Source organism: Zootoca vivipara, chromosome 14 (assembly GCF_963506605.1).
Source record: "Zootoca vivipara chromosome 14, rZooViv1.1, whole genome shotgun sequence".
Classification (NCBI taxonomy): Eukaryota; Metazoa; Chordata; class Lepidosauria; order Squamata; family Lacertidae; genus Zootoca; species Zootoca vivipara.
The window spans coordinates 34,832,663-34,850,348 of NC_083289.1; the positions used below are offsets into that span (position 1 = coordinate 34,832,663).

General features: G+C 43.4%; 2 protein-coding genes across 17 annotated transcripts in view; one reads left to right on the forward strand and one right to left on the reverse strand.

The window, feature by feature from the left end:
• Positions 1 to 13,786, reverse strand: part of UBN1 (ubinuclein 1) — a 29,897-nt gene extending 16,111 nt beyond the window's left edge. The window contains exons 1-8 of one of the 3 annotated variants that reach the window (XM_035130855.2): positions 13,442 to 13,786; positions 9,671 to 10,491; positions 7,620 to 7,706; positions 6,806 to 6,901; positions 4,972 to 5,106; positions 3,640 to 3,743; positions 2,399 to 2,837; positions 465 to 535 (exon numbers count right to left, since the gene is read on the reverse strand). In XM_035130855.2, coding sequence (XP_034986746.1) covers positions 465 to 535; positions 2,399 to 2,837; positions 3,640 to 3,743; positions 4,972 to 5,106; positions 6,806 to 6,901; positions 7,620 to 7,706; positions 9,671 to 9,919 — 1,181 coding nt within the window. In that variant the 5' untranslated portion in view covers positions 9,920 to 10,491; positions 13,442 to 13,786. The other 2 variants (XM_060282884.1, XM_060282885.1) reach the window with 2 other exon arrangements.
• A 192-nt stretch (positions 13,787 to 13,978) lies between these two features.
• Positions 13,979 to 17,686, forward strand: part of GLYR1 (glyoxylate reductase 1 homolog) — a 39,905-nt gene continuing 36,197 nt past the window's right edge. For 8 of the 14 annotated variants that reach the window (XM_035130856.2, XM_035130857.2, XM_035130859.2 and 5 more), the window contains exon 1: positions 14,025 to 14,275. In XM_035130856.2, the coding sequence (XP_034986747.1) occupies positions 14,220 to 14,275 (56 nt within the window). In that variant the 5' untranslated portion in view covers positions 14,025 to 14,219. The other 6 variants (XM_035130867.2, XM_060282887.1, XM_035130861.2 and 3 more) reach the window with 4 other exon arrangements.

Sequence of the window (17,686 nt, forward strand, 5' to 3'; positions counted from 1 at the left end):
GATTTCCTTGGCTGTTGCCACTCATTTTTATATACAGGTAGTAGTCTCTTGAGCTATTAGGACTGAACATGTGGAGCAAAACCTATGGTAGAAATAGTTCTCTGAAGTATTTGAGGTCAAGCGAAGCTTTGGAAGCTTAAGACCCAGCACCTTGAATTGGCACAAATTGGCCCCCATTGGATGTGTCCTAGATGAGGCAAAACACCCCTGGCCCTTGCCATGACCATTCCTGGTTATGCCCCAAGGATTTTTCATTTCGGCAGCCAGATTTCAGCAGCAAAGAAGTCGTATAGTTGCTGCTATTGCTGATGGCTGGAAGACAGTAACCCTTCCTAATCTACTGAAAATCACCCAGAGAACTACTAGTACCTTCTGCCTACTTCTGCCTTATGCAGACACTATTCTCTCACTTTCATTCTCTGAGTTCATAGGGTTCGGGTGGTGCATTTGGGAAAGTGACTTACTCCAACAATATGCTATTCATTTCTTGGTTGAAGAACTTGTGTTTGGCTTCTCCTTCAGCCACCCTGGCAGCCTGGAGTTCACAAAAAGACCAACATAGAATAGTTAATAACCAGAGATGCAGGGAAAGGGCCAACCGGGGGGAGGGTGTAAGAAGAAAGGGGGGAAAGGGCGGGGGAGGAAGTCAGTATATTCTACAGAAGTCACAGCCCCATAGCATTTCCTCATAGGAAAGGTGCTTCAATTCCTCCTAACTAGGTTAATGCCCAAAGCTGTAGAAAGCTGCAGCAATATTAACATTGAAATGAGTCAGAATTGATTCCTTCCTGCAGTTCTGGAAGCCAATATTCATTTCCACAACACAGCCAAAATCCGAGGGAGAGATTCAACATCATGCCAGCAAATGCAATGGAGCTTCCCCCTTCTCCTAACCTCTACCCCCTGAGCCCCCATCTGCTCTGGAAGGTTCCCCAAAGTCTGGACGTCTTCAGAAGCACCATGGAATCTTTCTGCTTGGGTTGCCTTTTTGCCATTTGTGTTTTAACACCTGCATTTAATTGATTATCTAGATTTTATTGTAAAGCGATACTCAAACATCCTTTCAAGCAACAGGTTCTGGTTCAACGAGGAATATAATTCCAAAAAGCGCCTTTTCTCAAAAAGCCCTTTGCATTCTTGGGAGGAAAAATGGGAAAGGATGCAATTTTTCTATTGCCTGGAATATGAATACTTTTGGTTCTAATTTTATGCACATCCCGAACAACCTCCCTGTCACAAATCAATATAATGGGTATGTGCATGAGAGAATTTTTTTACTATATGCTTCTTAGTCAATATGAAAAAAGTTACGGTAATTATAACTTTGAAACTGTACAGTTAGATTGGCAATGTATCCATTCATTACAGTGGTACCTCGCAAGACGAATGCCCTGCAAGATGAATTTTTCGCAAGACGAATGCGTCTTGCGATCTGATGGTGACTTGCAAGACGAATTCGCTTTGCAAAAAATTCGTCTTGCGAATTGCAGTTTCCCATAGGAATGCATTGAAATTTAATTAATGCATTCCTATGGGCAAAAAAAGAAATTTCAATGCATTCCTATGGGAAACCGCAATTCACAAGACAATTTTTTTGCAAAACGAATTGACTCGCGGAACGAATTAAATTCGTCTTGCGAGGCACCACTGTATTACGTTTTTTGGTACAGTTGGATCGTATGCATTTTAAGGATTTTTTTCTAAGGAAAAAAAGTTATGGAAATCATTCCACATCTCATTACTGGAATCAGGTGCATTAACCTTTTCAGACATGCATAGTTAATCTAGAACAGAGGTAGCTCTGCTACAGATTGAAACCATAATACAAATATTTATTCTCTCCACCTAAACTCAAACTGTACTCCAGAGTCCACAGGTGTAGCAGTACAACCACTTACTCCACAAACCTATGCAATAAGTAACTCAGAACAGCACTATGTGAACACACACCTAACAACTGCCTAAGCACCCAGCTCAATTGGGCTCTAGGACTGCCAGCTTGGCTGTTGCCACTCATTAACAACCCAACTTCTCTGAATAACGCCACCTCACATCAGACCACAGCAAGAATCTGACAGCCTTCTGCCCTCGACTGCTGTCCTGTGTGCACTATATTTCAAACTGACTTTCCATAAAGAACCTCTTCAAAACATGGAAGCAAGCTGCAACCATAGGGGTAATCACATGCTTTGCATGCAAAAGGTCAGTTTTCATCCCTGGCACCCCCAAGTAAGGGAAAGAAAAATCCCTGCCTAAAACTCTGCAAAGCCACAGCCGGGAAGTGAAGACAAGACTGGGCTAGATGGACCAGCGTTCTTGACTGCACAGGCTGCTTCCTAGCCTGAAGAACTGTACCTATTGTCTACCCTGCAAGAGACATCACTTGATCTGCTGTTACCTGTGTCAGTTCCTCAATGCGCTTCTCCAGTGACCCTGGAAGTCCTTCGGGGAGGGAGAGAGGCTGCTTGATGTCCTGCTCTAGACCCATCCCAAGGGGGTCACTCCCATCTTCCATGTCATGGAAAGGGCTTTCTTCTGGAGATTCATTGAACAGCTGTTCTAGATCAAGATCAGTCAGAGAGTCCATGGCTGAGGCAGCTTGAAGGAGCTCATTGTCACTGCTGTGGCCAAAGAAAGAGAGGAGTGGATCGGGCAGGCTTTCCACTTCCCGTGGTGTTGGAGTTTCAGCCAGAGAAGGGACAATAAGCTTTGGCTCGTCGTCCCGCTTCTTCTGAGCTTCCTTTTCCTTTTGAAACTTCTTCAGCATTTCCTTGTAACTCGGGGCTCCAGAGTATTTCTTCTTCTTCTTTTCCTTGCTTGCATTCAGGGCGGTGAAACTATAAAGGAAACATGGTACAAATGAGGGAAGTAAGGTGTCCAACCATTTGAGCACCTACAACCTAACAGTGCCCTAACACTGAACTTTAATTTGAATGTTATGGTAGAATCCTAAACGTGTTATTTCAGATGTCACACTATGTTCCATGGAACTTGCAGGGAAGTGCACAGAGACTTTCAGCCTGTGAGTAAATCATATAAACTTTCCAACCTTCAGCAATGCTTGAAGCAGTGCAGCATATATAAGGTGACACATTCTGTCCTAACTGCAAATTGGTAAGAGGAAGATTTTATTGTGCTATTTTAGAGGACAGGCGAAATAAAGTTACTTGCGTGAACGTATTACGTGTATTTGTGGAAGTCAATAACTTAAGAGTCATTTCTTCTAGAATGATTTTTCATTTTACTGTTCTATCACAAGGAAATTACGACCAGTCACTTGACTCCTTTTCGCTGCTGGGTCATCTGAACAAGCTCTGAATCAAAATAAATTCTTGCTAACTCATTTTTAAAATCATCTATAGCATTTATTTCTGCATCATGCAAAATAATTCATAATCCTTATCTTGCTCACCCTCACAACCTTCCTGGTTTGTTTATGACACAGATTTGATTAACACAAATCTGGAAAATTAGTGGCAAAAAGAGGGATTTGAGCCTAATTTAGATATCACACTCCAATGCTTAAAATGGTTTTTCTAGTGTTTCGTTTTTTAAATCCACAAAAGAAGTTCCATCTAGGAGAAAGATGATACCCGTCTATTAAAAGAAAGCCCTTTAATACAAATAGCAGACTCTTACCCAGTTTTGGGAAACTTAGATTTTTTAGATTTCTTTTCTTTCTCATAAGAATCATCTTTCTTCTTTTTCTTCATCTTCTCACCTCCTTCTTTTAATTTTCGTTTCTGGGAATTAAATAATTTTAACAATTGTCATTATGTAACACCTAAGAAGACACTATTAAAGACACTAAGTGATTTAATCACTTGCTAGCAAGAGTGTCCATGGATGGCTTTACATGCCTGAGCAGCACCTTTATGAAAAGAGAGAAAGGTGCTGCTCAGGCATGTGGTCATTCATGAACATGCTTGCTAAAAAGTGATTACATCTCCATGGTGGAAAAAGGAAAAGATGAAGCATATCTGAGGGCAAGGAAGATCTAAGGTTGTTAAGGATCATCTCCAAGCCCAAAGAGGGCTGCAAAACACTTTCTCAGGTGGCCCCTATTACTAGAACAACAGCTTGGAGTCAAGCAAAGACTAAGAGACGATTCCTCATCTCTTTCAGCTACCAGATTCAATGAAGTCACCCACAGAATGCAATTAGTGATTTGGATCCAACTAAGGCCCCATCTGCACTATACATTTAAAGCACTACGATACCACTTTAAACAGCCATGGCTTCTCACAAGACATCCTATGAACTGTTAAGGGTGCTGAAAGCCATTTGGAGAACACTATTCCTATTCCAGAGCTTTAATTCCCAAAGTTCTCTGAAAAGACGGATTGATTGTTAAACCACTCTGGGAACTGTAGCTCTCTCAGCACCCTTAACAAACAACAATTCCCATGCTACTTTGGGGGAAGCTATGACTATTTAAAGTGGTAAATTGCTTTAAATGTACATTGCAGATAGGACAAGGAGAAACACTCTGAACAAATTAATGGACATGACTAATGTAAATCCATTGATTTCCTCCTACCCATGAACTATAAACCACAGGTAGCACTTTCATTTCTTTTTAAAGGGAGGGAAAGCCTACTAGCTATGAGGTGACCTCAGTCACTACAACCTTCCATTAAAGGGAGCACTCTGTTGTTGCTTACAGTATGAACTGCAAGCAGAGTAAATTATAAACCATCTACTTCCTGATTTGTCAAGAGTGCACTAAAGGTCTTTATGTCCTCTATTCTGAACTACTATTTTTTTATTTTCTGCTTTGCTTGGGGTAAGTAAGTCCACACATAATTTCAGCCTTTGAGCTTCTTTCAGGTAACATAATATTAGATGGGAAGTAATACATCCACCCACTGACCCCATCGTCTGCAGTCACATTTTGTCAGCCAACAAAAACACAATTTATTGAAGGCTTTATTTAAGAAAGAAAGCACCCAGAGCGTCTTATTCCCAGACCTTAGGTGATTTCTTCTTTTTCTCTTTGATAAAGTCATCCTCCGACTCTGAAGCCTGCCGGAACTGTAGAGTTCCAGAGTTGATGTAAAAGCCTCCATACTTGGTTGTTAGAGATGCTGGAACGAGCTCATCATACTGGGGGCAAAGCGGAGAGATCAGTCAGCATTCTTGTAGAACCAATGGGTGTACGTGTGAAAGAACTCCAATGAAACCATGTTCACTTTTACAGTGAATTGGCCTTGAAGTCACTTTGGACATGCAAAAACACCAGATTCTTACAGCTCCATCATATTCTACAGTAATACATTTTGGCAACAGCTTTACTTCTCTTCCCTCATTTATTAACTGCCCTGCCTATGATGCCTGGCTTTGTGCCCCGCTTTTCTCTGTTTTTTTTTTGAGTGCAACAGCTCCCACTTCCAAACCCTTTCCCCACCTTCAGGCATGTATGCTAAAATCCAGTACTGTACTCTAGGAAGAAAAGGGGGAAAGCTCTAAGCATGCACCAGGTCCTAGGGTCCTCTAGAGCAGGGGCGGGAAGATCTACCAATCATTGGGCAATTTGCAGTAGGTTGGGGAGGGGTTCCAAATGGCAACTGTTTAATAATGTGAATTGTTTAGTTCATTTCCACCAGCAATTGCAATATTTAAGACCGAAAGAGTCTACAGAGTAAAAGGCACGTGAACTTGAAGATGACCTAGAAATCACAGGAAGATAAGATGCTGCCTTACACCAAGTCATTTCACTGGCCCATCTAGGTCAGTATCATCTACACTGACTGGTAGTGCTTCTCCAGGCTTTCACAGAATCAGTTGGAAGGTATCCCAAGGGTCATCTAGTTCAACCCCCTGCAATGTAGGAATCTCAGCTAAGGCATCATGACAGATGGCTGTCTAAACTCTGCTTAAAAACCTCCAAGGAAGGAGAGTCCACACCCCCATTCCAGGGAGACCGTTCCACTGTCAAACAGCTCTTACTGTCAGACAAGAGAACACTACCAGCCCTACCTGGAGATGGAAGGGGGACTGAAGTTCGGGCATTCTGCATGCAAAGCATATGCTCTACCAATCCGTCTCCTAATTAGGTCAGTGAAATCAAGAAAGTCTGAAGGAAAACCAGATGTGAATATGTGCATGTAAGGCAGGCATGGGCAAACTTGGCCCTCCAGATGTTTTGGGACTACAATTCCCATCATCCCTGACCACTGGTCCTGTTAGCTAGGGATGATGGGAGTTGTAGTCCCAAAACAGCTGGAGGGCCAAGTTTGGCCATGCCTGATGTAAGGAATGACCTGGTCTGCTATTGAAAACAAGTTTGGTCAAAGAAGTCTATTTCTTAATCCTGACATCTAAGCAGAGTAGACCCATTGAAATGAAAAAACCTAATTTGGTCATGTCCATTAATGTCAATGTGTCTACTCTGAGTATGACTAACAATGGCTACAACCCAAAGTCTTGATCCACCTCCCAAGCCACTGTTTTGTACTTGGCTCTAGTTGGTGGATGTCAGAATTCTAGTTTTTTTAAAAAAAAGATTCAACAAGCCTGAAATCTGCCCATGCCTGCTCTAGACAGTAACAAGTAACAAGCAATAGTTTTGGCCTTTGTGGCAGAGGGACATGACTGAGGGAATGGCTCAAATGCCTGCTATGGGCCTCTGTGCAGGCTGGAAAAACAACATAGCTCTGGAACCCAGAAACACAGCCTCCAAACCAGGTCTCTGTGCAGGTGGGGCCTGGATGTTCACCCTACCTGGAGCACCCACTGCTGCTAGGGCAGGCAGCTTCATCACCTGCTTTATTGTTGGGAACCAGAACCCTCCACTGCTACTCACTGCTTCAGAATTATCAATGAAAGAATCGGATTCATCGTATCCATATCCCATATCTATCAGGTCCTGGACACGATCTCTCCTGCGCTTCTTTCCACCCTGAAACAAGAAAGGCTGATGGTTACCCATAATTGCTCCAAAGAAAGCAAGCTATTATTATTATTAATTAAATTTATATACTGCCCTATACCCACAGGTCTCAGGGCGGTTCACAGGATAAAATCATAACATAAAAACACAAAACATATAATCAAAATAAAAACAAGAACAACCATACACAGTATTTGTAATGCAACATATAAAACTAAGCATCCATCAGGTATTGTCAAGGAGTAGATTAAAATATCAATTTAACTTTATTTCAAATAGAAACATTTTAGCCATTGGTTGTCCCCCCCCCCCCAATTGCAACCATTCATAGAAGCTCTTTGATCCGCTTTGATCAAATACACTTCCATTGCTAAATCTGCCACTTGCAGAACGTCCTCCTGGTGGCAGGGGCAGATGTGGAAGCCTGGACCTGAATTACCATATCCCACAGCCCAAACAAACCAGCCTGAAGGTCACTAGGTAACTTTCGACTAGTCATTATCCCTTATCTCACCCTAAACATTCATATTCCCTGAATACTGGTGCTGCACACATCACTTTATCAGGCACCAGTCCATAGTAATTACCATAGCAGTTCTTAGTTGTATACACACTACTAACATGAATATAAACACAAGAATCACCCTGGTGTTAAAGACAACATTTCTATGAAGAATGCCAAAACCACGGCTTCATTCTGGTACATAGCCACAATGAAGAAACATACATATTTCTCTTCAAGCTTCCTGGCAAGCGCCTCTGCTTTATGCCTCTCCTTTTCCTCATCATTGAAGGGATCTGCAATGTCTTTTTTCTGTAGGGGGGAAGCAAAAAGGGAGGTGAACAACATCAGAATTGAGTCAGTTGTCACACTGTTTCACAGAGATGCCTCTTTTATCTAAGGGCCAGGAGATTCATGCTTGTTGCAAAGGTGGGGACTTGGTTCGTGCTTGTAGGAGATCACATTGACAAAACCAGGAGAGCTTGCCCTTGGGCTTCCAGTCTAAAAGACTAAAAAACAACAACACCCAGCAGCCACAAAGGCAAGAAATTTGTCAAGTATGCGCCCTAAAAATAATTATTGTAAACAAACTTTTCAGTATTGTTTAGCTGCAAGAACGTATCTGAAGACCATAGATAAGTCCCAGCTCAAATATTAGCATCAGCCATCCTTAAAAAAGCCTTCCTATATCCATATTTTATGTTTCAAAATTCAAGTAAAAAGTTTATTCTTCCAGAGAAATCAACCTTCTACAAAACTTCCTTTCCTCTTTTAAACTAACTCTGCCAAATCCAGACATGTTATTAACCAATCCCACTCAAATTGAGCTTCTTGGTTCTTCCATTTTCTAGCCCACAGTATCTTGTCTGCTATCAACAGAATACATAAACAGTAGTTTCAATCTATTCCTCATCTCATCTTAAATTACACTGAATAAAAGCAGCATTGGAGTGGGCCTCAATATAGTCCCAATTATGTCAGTGATAGCTGCACTCAGGCAAGCCCACCACATAGGCAACAAATGTGCATTCCACGCTGTACGTTTCCAGCATTTAAATTGATTTACTGAATATATCCTATTTAGTCTTGCAGGTGTCAAATACCATCTCAAAAATGACTTATATTGTGCCTTTGTACTTGATAAACTTGGTGAAGAACTATGCACCTAACTCCAAATCTTATTCCATTGCTTGTCTAAAATAAGCCATCCTAGTTCTCCTTCCCATCTTATTTGATTAATTATATTCCTATCTCATTTGAATATTTGATTTGCTTAAGTAATTAGATCCATCAATATCTTATAGGTTTTCTGATATCTTCCCAGTAAGATATGCCCATCCAACCTGTTTAAAAAACCTCCAAGGAAGGACATTTGAAGATGGCTGCCACGTTACATCTGACTTATGATTACAACAATTAAGTAAACAATTAAGTTTGATCAGCAATCTTAAAATAATTGTGTATATAATACATACCTGGTTATTATAAGAGCTTATTACCTTTTTCATATTAATTTCAAAATATGAAAAATAAAAATATGTGGCAACTCACGATACATGAATTGGACAGCTTAATTTTATGCACCCACGTTTTTTTCTTTTTCCTCCTCTTCTCCGGGCTAAACATACCTAACTCCCTCAACTGTTCCTCATAAGGCTTTGTTTCCAGAGCCTTGATCATCTTAGTTGCCCTCCTCAACGCACATTCCAGCTTGTAAATATATTTCTTAAACTGTGGTGCCCAAAACTGGGCTGGGATATTGTTTGTGGTGGTGAGAGGGGGGGTTGCCATTATTGATATTAATCTTTCTTTTAGATTTTATGATTTATGTGGAAATTATTCAGTTTGGCCGTGTACTTTTTGATGGTTTGCTTCGTCATACCTAGTTTTATTACATTTGCAATTTTGATTCCCCCCCCCCCAATGTTGTAAGCCGCCTTGAGCACGGTAATGGCTATGGAAAAATAAAATGATGGATGGATAGACACAGTACTCCCAGTGGGGTCTGACCAAGGCAGAATAGAGTGGCACTATTACTTCCCTTGATCTGGACACTATACTTCTGTTGATGCACCCTAGAATTGTATTATTATTATTTTTGCTGCTGCATCACACTCCTTACCCATGTCTACTAAGACCCCTAGATCTTTTTCACATGTACTGCTGTCAAGCCAGGTGTCCACCATCCTAAAGAGATCTCAAAGCTTTGTTGTGGGGTTTTTTGAAATGCACAACTAAAGAATGTGCAACAAGAGAAGAATAAGACGTCCACATACTTTTTCTCCTGTGGAACTGCTTTTCCCTTTCCCTCGTGTATTCTTCAGCAGCTCTGGATAAAAGAACTCTGGACAGCGCTTGTGATCTGGCTCAAAAAGGGTGAGGGCAATGCGAACTGCTGCAGCCGCAGGTTCAGATTCCGGGGGGTGCTCTGTTCCTGTGATGTCCTCCCGGCGAGGCTTTTTCAGTAAAGTGGTGCTCAGTGGACCAGACAGAGAGGTGAGCTGGACCCTGTGGGGTTCCGTCATGGCTAGACTTACGTTGTAGTTGCTATCATGGCATGGTTTCCAACAGACTCTAGGCCAAAGTCTGGACTAGTATATACATGAGGGCATCACCACTGAAAAACACGCACACACAGATGGATGCCAAATGCAGAAATTAATAGATATGCTAGATTCCTGTGATTTAAGAAAAACAACGCAACAACCTCTGCTTTCATAAGAGGAAAAGAATAATCATCTCATAGCCACACCACTGCAGGTTAGCATGTGGCCCTTGAAATTTATGCAGCACAACTCTGCTTCAAGCCAAACGTGAAGGAAAGAAAGAAAGAGCTTTCTGAACAGAGCAACTTTTATGGAATCAGTTTCATTGTGACCTTGGCCGGAAAGGTCAGTTTGGGCTATGTTACCCCACGTCAGAGAATTTCCCACACTGGGAACTGACATAATGCAAAAACCACTGAACACATATGCTGCAGTCTTCTGCTGAATACAAATGCAGATCTGCTAGCATTCAGGCCCAAATGAATCCAGATCCGTGGCGTGTAGATAGTACTCTGAAACTTCTTTCCAAAGACGTATCTTCATATTTCTACCTAAAAGACAAAATCAGAAAGTTCCAGCCACAAAAAAACAGCACAGGTGAACACACAATTTTTGTTCCTCCATGGACTATGTTTCAAATGAGGCCCGTCTGGCAGGTCTGGTGTTGTACTGACTAATGACTGTATCCTGTAACTCAGGTAGGGATACTCTAGCCCTCCAGATGTTGCTGAGCTACAAGTGTCATCAGCCCTAGCATGTATGGCCAATGGCCAGGGCTGATAGGAGCTGTAGTTCAGCAACATCTGGAGGTCCAAATGTTCCCCACTCCTGCTGTAACTGGATGAGATCTCTGAACGTCCAAGCAAATAATGTTTCCACACAAAACTCAATTACACAGTTGGATGCCATGAAATGTAGTAATTGCTACTAAACAAATGAAAAGCATTAAACTCAAAGAACACGCATGCCAAAAAATATTAGCCACAACAGGCAGAAATGGAAGCTCCATGTTCAGAAAAAGCATGCTTGTCCTTACCAGTTGACAGAGACCAACCAATAAAAGCTTAGTCACCATTACACCCTCTCTGAGCACTCACTGGGGCACATTTGAGAACAGAGTGCTAAGCTACATAAACATTTGTTCTTAACCCAAAAAAGCAATTCTTACTTTTTGGGGATTGGCAGTAACCAATAGACATGGTTTGGGCTCTGACAGATTGTGGATGCAAATGTTTCATGCCAATAGAAGATAATCAGCAAAATTATTACACAAAGTATTAGATGATCCATTCTCTAGAGTGAAAACTGGCAGACAGAAAGTCCTCTAAATAGTGTTAAGAGAAAAAGCCAATTGCGGCAGCTTGGATGAGGAACTGTCCCTAAATAAAATATCTACAACTGGAGATGTTGCCGCTGAATGACTGACTGTTCAATGTACAGCAATAACATACGGTAGTACTTTGTTTCCCCATGACACAGAAAGTGAGATGCACACAAACAACATGCTTTGGAGAATAAATTTGTGTGAGTCATGTCCCTGGGGGCACCTGCTACAAAGGTCTCTTACACATTCAAATGACTCTCCCACCCGTTGCTTTTGGAGTACACACCATGGAAAAATCTGTATCCACTGCCTTGTGGGACATCCTTGGGAGAAGAAAAGGCTAAGGAGTAAACCCTACACAAATCCGGAGTGGGGTCCCTAAGACAGTTGTCTTGTACAGTATGCCTCTTTCCAGCAACTCCTGCAGCTCAAGCTGGTGCCAAATGTATTGCTATGTTTCCCTCAGCAAGGCCAAGAGTGGGTTCTTGTTGTCTGGGTAATCCAAAAACCCCATACACACTGCCCAGGTTGGCACCCCGGAGAGATCACTTCAGTGCCGCTAACACAGCAAAAACAATGCAGGAGGCAGCTGTTAAGAGTTACAAGTCTCTGCAGCCACAGCAAGCGCTGTGACTCTCCAGTGGTTTGACTTCACCCCTGGAGACACATTCCATTGTCTCTCGAGACACATGGATGCAAACAACTACGCTCTGTTCTGCTCTGTCTTGACAGCATCACGTTGAGTGTCAGAACAAAACTCAACCACTTTCCTGTCAGTGCAATGGCACAATAAGAGGATTAGGTCTGCGAGATCCAAGTAGCCCAGGGATTCACATATAGCATTCCTTTGTTTACAGAACTTATTTCAGTTTCCAGAGAGTTAATGGAATGCATGCTTCTGGTCCCCATGGCAACAACGGGCCAATTTTTCTTTATAGTGTAGTTCACTGTAGCAAAGCTAAGCTCAAGCTCAAAAATAAGGTAGAAAAGTTGGCATGATGTGCTGCTTAGCAAAGCTGGGAAGTCCAAAGTTTAAATCGTATAAACTTAGAAGGCGGCCTTTGAACAACCCACCCTTCAAACCTCACAATTGGGAATGCAGAGATAAAATCACTGGCTCACGTTTTATGACTAAAAGGATGATTGAAATAACATGTGTGGCGTGCTCTGGACACTAAGGAAGTGTACCTAATGCAAGTACAAAGTATTTGGAACACAGAAATAGGTTAATTGCCTTGCAGGATCTGAACAAAGTCCACCTGCTTCAACATTCTCTCTCACACACTGTTAGGTTAGATGCCTGGCTGTTTCCTCTGGACTTGCCCCTAGTATTCAGAGGTACACTGTCTCAGTACTGTATAGGGAAGCCCCATTGTGCTGTTGTCTAAGACACCAGCAGCAAGGGTACAAGATCTATCTTGACATATCTACTTAACCCCCAAAGTGGGGAAATCTGAGGTCCAACTCCCACCAGCTGCAGCAACATGACCGATAATCCTCAGGGATGATGAGAGTTCAGAGCCCAAGAACATCTGGAGGTGTACAAGTTCCCTCCACTGCTAGTCTGATCCAACGGTCCCAGTATCCAAAAGCTGCCAAGAAAGCTTCTCCAGGAAGCCCACAAAAGCAGAACCCTGGTCCTCCCCCCCACACCGTTATTTACCCACAGCATCTAGCGCTGGCATAGACTGCTACAGCACATGGAGGTTTTGTTTACAGACATCCCAGGTACCGGTAGTAGCTACTCATGTAACTCACTAGGGGTTTTCAGGTGTGGCGTTTAAGAGGCTGTGAAAAGATTCCTCCCCCTCTTCCTTGTTCAGGCTTCGCGGTATTCAATTCCCCTCCCCCGCACCGATCCATGCATCCAAAATAAATGCAGAAGCACAAACGTCAATTTCCAACATTCTGCAAGGGCTGCCCACCCACGCGCACATTTCGCCTGCATCATGTATTAGGGGGAAAGAGAGGAGAAGGCCGAAGCTCATCTCTAAGTCCGGGTTAATCGGGCGCGGGGGTGGGGGGTGGGTGAGGGTTCAAAGACAAGGTGTCGGTTATTCCCAGCCGACGAGGTGGCGAAAGGAAGGCCCCGTTGCCCCTGGTAACGAGGGAGGCGCTTTGGAGCGCCTGGGGAGGTTTGTCCCTTCTCCCGCCCTCTACCCGAAAGCAACGCTTACCGGCGCGCCTCCATTTCTTCGGCTCCAAGCTCGCCTCACGGCACCTCTCCGCCTTCCCTCCGGCCACCTCAAAGCGTTGCCGCGGCCTCAGCAGCTAATCCTTCTCGCAAGCGCCGCCGCTGCTGCTGCAACTGCCGCCGCCGCCGCCGCCGCCGCCACCGGATCCAATTCCTCGCTCCCTCAAGTCACGTGCAAGGGGAGAGGGCGGAGAGAACGAAAAACAACAAGCCAGGGTTGGAGGGGAACCCCCGAGGCCCGCGTCACGTGACGCCAACGGAACGCGCTCGCGCTCTTAGCTTTTTGACAAGCAGAGCAGGAGGAGGAGGAGGGCGGCGGTGAGGGAGGGAGGGGGGAAGATCACGCGCGGAGCTCTCCCTCGTCACATGCAAAGGGCCTGCCTATCAGAGAGCGCGCTGGTCTACAGGGCAGCACTTTCCATCCATCTCTCCTCTCCCCTCCCGTCGGTCTTTGCATTGCTGCTGCTGTTGAGGAAAGGAGGAGGAGGAGGGAGGGGGCGGCGGCGACGGAGTGCGTGCTGCGCGCGCGCCAGCCCGTGTCCCGGTAGGCTCTGCGGCAGAGGGGAGAGGGGGAGAGAGAGAGCGAGAAGGAAGAGGAATAGCAGTAGGGATAGTCGTCGCTGCCAATTCTGGCTGCTGAGGGGCGGAAGGAGGGGGAGCCTGAGGAGGGGTGTGGCGGCGTCGGCTGTAGAGGAGGAGGAGGTGGTGGTGGTGGTAGCGGCAGCAGCAGCAACAGCGACGGTGCCGGCCGGGTCAGGAAAATGGCTGCGGCTGCGGCTGCTGTTCCTGTGAACCTGCGGCTCGGAGACCTGGTGTGGTGAGTTGCGGGGTGACACCGGGGCGGTTGGTGGGCGCCTCCCCTCTTGAAAGGGGTGAAACGGGAAGAGCTGAATCCTCTGGCCTGGGCTTTGTAAACCCGCAGGCGGCCATCGCCGCCGTTTGTGGGCAGAGCCCTGCGAAGGAGGGACCCCCCCTTCCTCTCGCGCTTCAGGCACAAACGGACTCGCCTTGTGGGAGGAGGCACGGGCAAGTCAGCCCCGCGAGGACTTGGGGCGGGATGTGAGGCTAGACGGGCCTCCCCCGACCACCTTCTTAGAGGGGAAATTTGTCACCTTTAAGGGGGGAGGGAGTCTCTTCGTAAGGGGGCTGCTGGAGGTGGCGGCGGGCGACGCGACTCGAAGGGCGGCGCGGCCTGGGGCATGTTGCGCGTGAGAGGAGTTCACTTTTAAGAGACTGAAAAAGGTAAGCTGTTGTAATTTGGTGGTGGTGTGCGACTTCTAGGGAGCGGAGAAGAAAGACGAAAACGAGTAACATTATCCGGGTGGTCGGGAGATGGGGAGGAGTTAAATTTGCAACACCATTAAATGTAGCCATATTGGGGGCCACTACAGTTTCCTAAACACGCAACTTCAATAGTTAAGAGGGTTGGGCCCTCTTTGGTTTTCTGCATTTCTACTACTGAAAGAAAATGAGGTAGAGGCAAACTTGGGGGGGGGAGTGAGTGTTAATATTCTCAGTAAGCTGGCAAACATGTGAGGAAGGGATATTCCGCATCAATAGTGGGGCAAATTGGGTTGGTCTTTTGGTAATAGAAATGGAGCCAAGGGTAACTTCCTGCCAGCACTCAGTGTGAGCCAGGAAGTCTTAGGATTAAATTTATTGAAGTCTTAAGCAAGCTACTTTCCCCCCTTTACTTTTAGTTTTTAGACAGCATTGTGGAGATAATGGCACTGACACATTCCGGAATGGAGCAAAGATTGTAAGAATTGTAGGATAATGAGTTAATTAAAAGTACTTTGAAAATTCAAATCAAGGTTACTGCTAAATAAATGGAGCTCTAGGTGGCTCGATGAGTGATCTTTTAATTGGACCGACTACATTCAGTGAGAGTTGTTCTGGAAGCTGTTGTTTACTGTTGCACTGCTATCTGACTTGTTGAAATCATTATAAATTGCAATGAGTACTTAAAGCAGAGTTGTCATACACAAAGTTATTAATAATGATAGTTATTTTAAATAACACACTTAATGCACAAATGTCTTACTGTTTTATTTTACTTTTACAGCAACCCTGTGATTCAGGCTGCTGCTGTTCTTCTTTGCAGGATCTGAAGTGGAGAGGTAGTGACTTGGCCAAAGCCACCGAGTTAGTCCATAGCTGAGCTGGGATTTAAACTCAGGTTTTATATTGTAATCCTATTAATGCTTACTCTGAAGTAAGTTCCACTAAGTTTAGGGGAGCATACTTCCATGTAAGTGTGCACTGGGTAGTGTCCTCACAAGCTTTTGTTCTCATTTCCTCTTGTGGGATAGATCACCAATGCAGCCACTTTATGAATGGAAAGCATGAAAAGTGTAATGGCTTCTCTACCAAAAGGATACTTTCCTTTTTTACACTAGTTAGTCCAATTTAGTTACTTGAAAAACTGAGGAACCTGCCCCCAGTACAACAGCTAACCAGGTTTAAATCATAATGAAGTGTAGTAGTTACTCTGCAAAAAATGCTTTCTAAATTTGGATCCTTTCTAGAATGTTATAACAACAGAATGTGTGGCTATTGTTAAAGCATAGTTTAGAAGTGGGAAAATAAGTTGAGCTACATTGGAATTTGTTCAATGAGTAATACAAAACCATTTCTCCCTGCTCCTTTGTGACTTCTCACAATCATATTATGCACTAAGAGTCACAAGGGAGCTGCTCCATAAAATTATTTGATACATCTTGGCTGTCCCTTCATTATATGCCCAAAAATATTTTTTTCAAAAACCAGAACTTCAAATTATATTCTTAATTAACAAGCGCAAAGTGATTGTTGAAAATCCCACATAATGCAGTGAGGATACTCTGGAAATAACATTGCTAGTCTGCAAAAAATGTTTACTAGCCTTCTGGGGACTGGTGAAAAAGAGGTGGAGGGTCACACTCTTGCAGCAAACTGTTGTGTTTCTGTGCTGGGGGTGGGCACTTTCCTCATCTGATGGTTTTTCTGCCAGCCCATTCATTCACTAGCATAGAATTTTATGCACTCAGTTTTATGCATTAGTCCCTTTATGGCTTCTAGGCCGGTGTTTAAATGTGGGGTTGGTGTCATTGCTTGGCTGTGTTGGGATTGAGATACCAAATGGGGTAATCATCTGGAATTGCCAGTGTAATGGCCACCTTTCGTAGGAGAAGAAGCCAGTAATTATATGTGACTATGCTGGAGTTGGTGCACAAATACAGAACTGGAAGCAAGACTTAATCCTATGAAATTGTTATCTGGGCCTGTGAAGCCTGGGTTTTTTTCCAGGGTAGCAGCTCAAGGCCATTGAATGCCAAGCAAGTAGCGAGTCTGCTTTTGGTAGTTAAAGCCCTGTCTTCATTGAGCAGTGGTGTCTGAGCAATATGACATTTCAAGAGCCACTGAACAATTTATTTTTGTGTCCTCAAGATGGGTCATATACCACTAGAACTGCAGTACACAGATTTTGCTCCCAAGAAAACATGGTGAATGGTAAAATTTTGGGAGCAGCTATTGAGAATCTGGAAAACTTGGACATTTATTCATCTTTACATTGTGGCTTATTGGCAGGTACCTATGCCATGAAAAGAAATCATATTCCTATTGTTTATTGCTCTTATAATGACTTCTATTAAGCATTTTGTCATTTAGTGTTTCTGCTAATTCTTCTAAATGGTGGTCTTAAACAGATTTGTTTTAACTTCGAAACAAATAGCTATAAACTCAACTTGCAAGTTTGTATGTTTATATTCCATAGAAAACTAATTATACAGTCCTGGCAATAACCATCTCATATTTCTCATCTGACTTGCTAATAGAGTAGCTAGAATGTGATTTATTCAGACGATGCATTTCCAGTCTGTGTTGGCTGTTGTAATCAACTTGTGAAGTCATTAAATATGAGTTCAAGTTGGAATTCACATGTAGCTTTGTGGATAGACTTTGATGATTATTTAGTCATGTATTAATATAGTATCTTAGATGATCACCAAATAGTGAGAGCTATGCTATAAAGAGGGATGGCAGCAGAGTGAGTGAGTGATTGCCAGCCTAACATTGTTGCCCAGGGTGGATAAAAATCAATGATTTTTTAAAAAAAATCAAAAAAATCGGATTTTTTTGATTTAAATCGGATTTTTTTGATTTAAATCGATTTTTTTGATTTAAATTGGATTTTTTTAAATAAAATGCTTTTTGAGGAAAACATATTACCATCCAAAGGTTATTC